This window comes from Entamoeba invadens (genome assembly GCF_000330505.1).
Source record: "Entamoeba invadens IP1 unplaced genomic scaffold scaff_1105074725181, whole genome shotgun sequence".
In the NCBI taxonomy this organism is placed as follows: domain Eukaryota; phylum Evosea; order Mastigamoebida; family Endamoebidae; genus Entamoeba; species Entamoeba invadens.
In genome coordinates, this window is record NW_004191656.1 from 5,545 (window position 1) to 6,759 (window position 1,215).

General features: G+C 34.4%; 1 protein-coding gene across 1 annotated transcript; it reads right to left on the reverse strand.

The window, feature by feature from the left end:
* On the reverse strand, positions 1-795 carry EIN_100810 (hypothetical protein; the record flags this gene model as incomplete). Its single annotated transcript, XM_004183234.1, has 1 exon — positions 1-795. A coding segment is annotated over one exon (795 nt), but the record flags the coding sequence as incomplete, so codon positions are not given.
* Positions 796-1,215: the final 420 nt, after the last annotated feature.

Below are 1,215 nucleotides of genomic sequence, written 5' to 3' on the forward strand. Positions count from 1 at the left end.
GTTTGATAGTATGATCATTGGTTTCAGCGTGGTGTTGTTGGCAAATATTCCTGCAATCAGTGTTATGCGTTTTTGAGAGCGATCAACAGAGTAAGAGTTGGTGTAGTCATAGTTGTCGTCAACATAAAAGTTGCTCCTTTTTGAGTCCACAAATGAACAATAACCACTTTCGTCCATGTTGATAAGGAGGGAGGGTTTAACTCCATTCAAGTGGACAACTCTTTCGCCGGCATATTGTTTGTCATTGTTCAACAAATCAACAGCTCTAGTTTCATAGCTTCTTAACTCATCTTTACTCAGCTCAGCTCTCTCTTTATCCATTGGTTTTGCAATCTTCTTAATTAAACCCTCCCTTCTCAAACTGTTTGCGATGGTTCTTTTTGATACTTTCTTCCCAACAACTCCTTCTACAACATTTCCCATCTCTTTAGTGGTGATTGGTTTGGTGGTGTTTTGTCTTTCTCGAATTGTTTCCAACAACAACGGCATCCTCGATTGATTAATTTCTCGTTTTCTTCCAGACTTCCCTTCGACATCGTCATACAAGTTGTTGAGGCGGGCCGTCGAGGGTGAGACACCCAACACTTTGGCTTTCGTTTCAATTGAAACCTTTTCAAGCCATTTTTCACTTCTCAACAATTTCATTTGTTGTTGGAGTGTTAGACATTCCATGATTTCTGTTGCATGGGTTTCACAGAAATCCAAAAAATCACAGCCACAACCTGATTTGGTACTGTGGCGCAACACGCTCAAATCCAATTTTTTTGAAGCGGGGTTTCGCTGTGGTTTGGACATGATTATTGAGTTCTGAAACCAGCTGTATTTATCGTTTTTATTATAATTAATGGTTAAATTTATTAATAATTATAATTTGAAGTGTTTCGAAAAGTTGTTTTTATTCTTTCCTAATAATTTGACATCTAATCGCAATATATATTTATAAAATTTGGGTGATTTCCTGTTTTTTTATGTAGCAATTGATGCTTTATTTTCTATTTTTCATGTTATCAAGAAAATAAATTTAAAAAACGATTGTGTGACCATAACTTTGATACTCAAGATTGTGTATAGTTTGCTTCCAATACAAATGTTGTTTGTAATAAAGAGGAGTACTCAATTTTAACAAAAATATATTTTTTCAATTACATTTCTTATTTTACTCAAAAAATGAAAGGGGGTGAAAAAAAGCATTTTCATTTTCTTTTTTTTGATAAA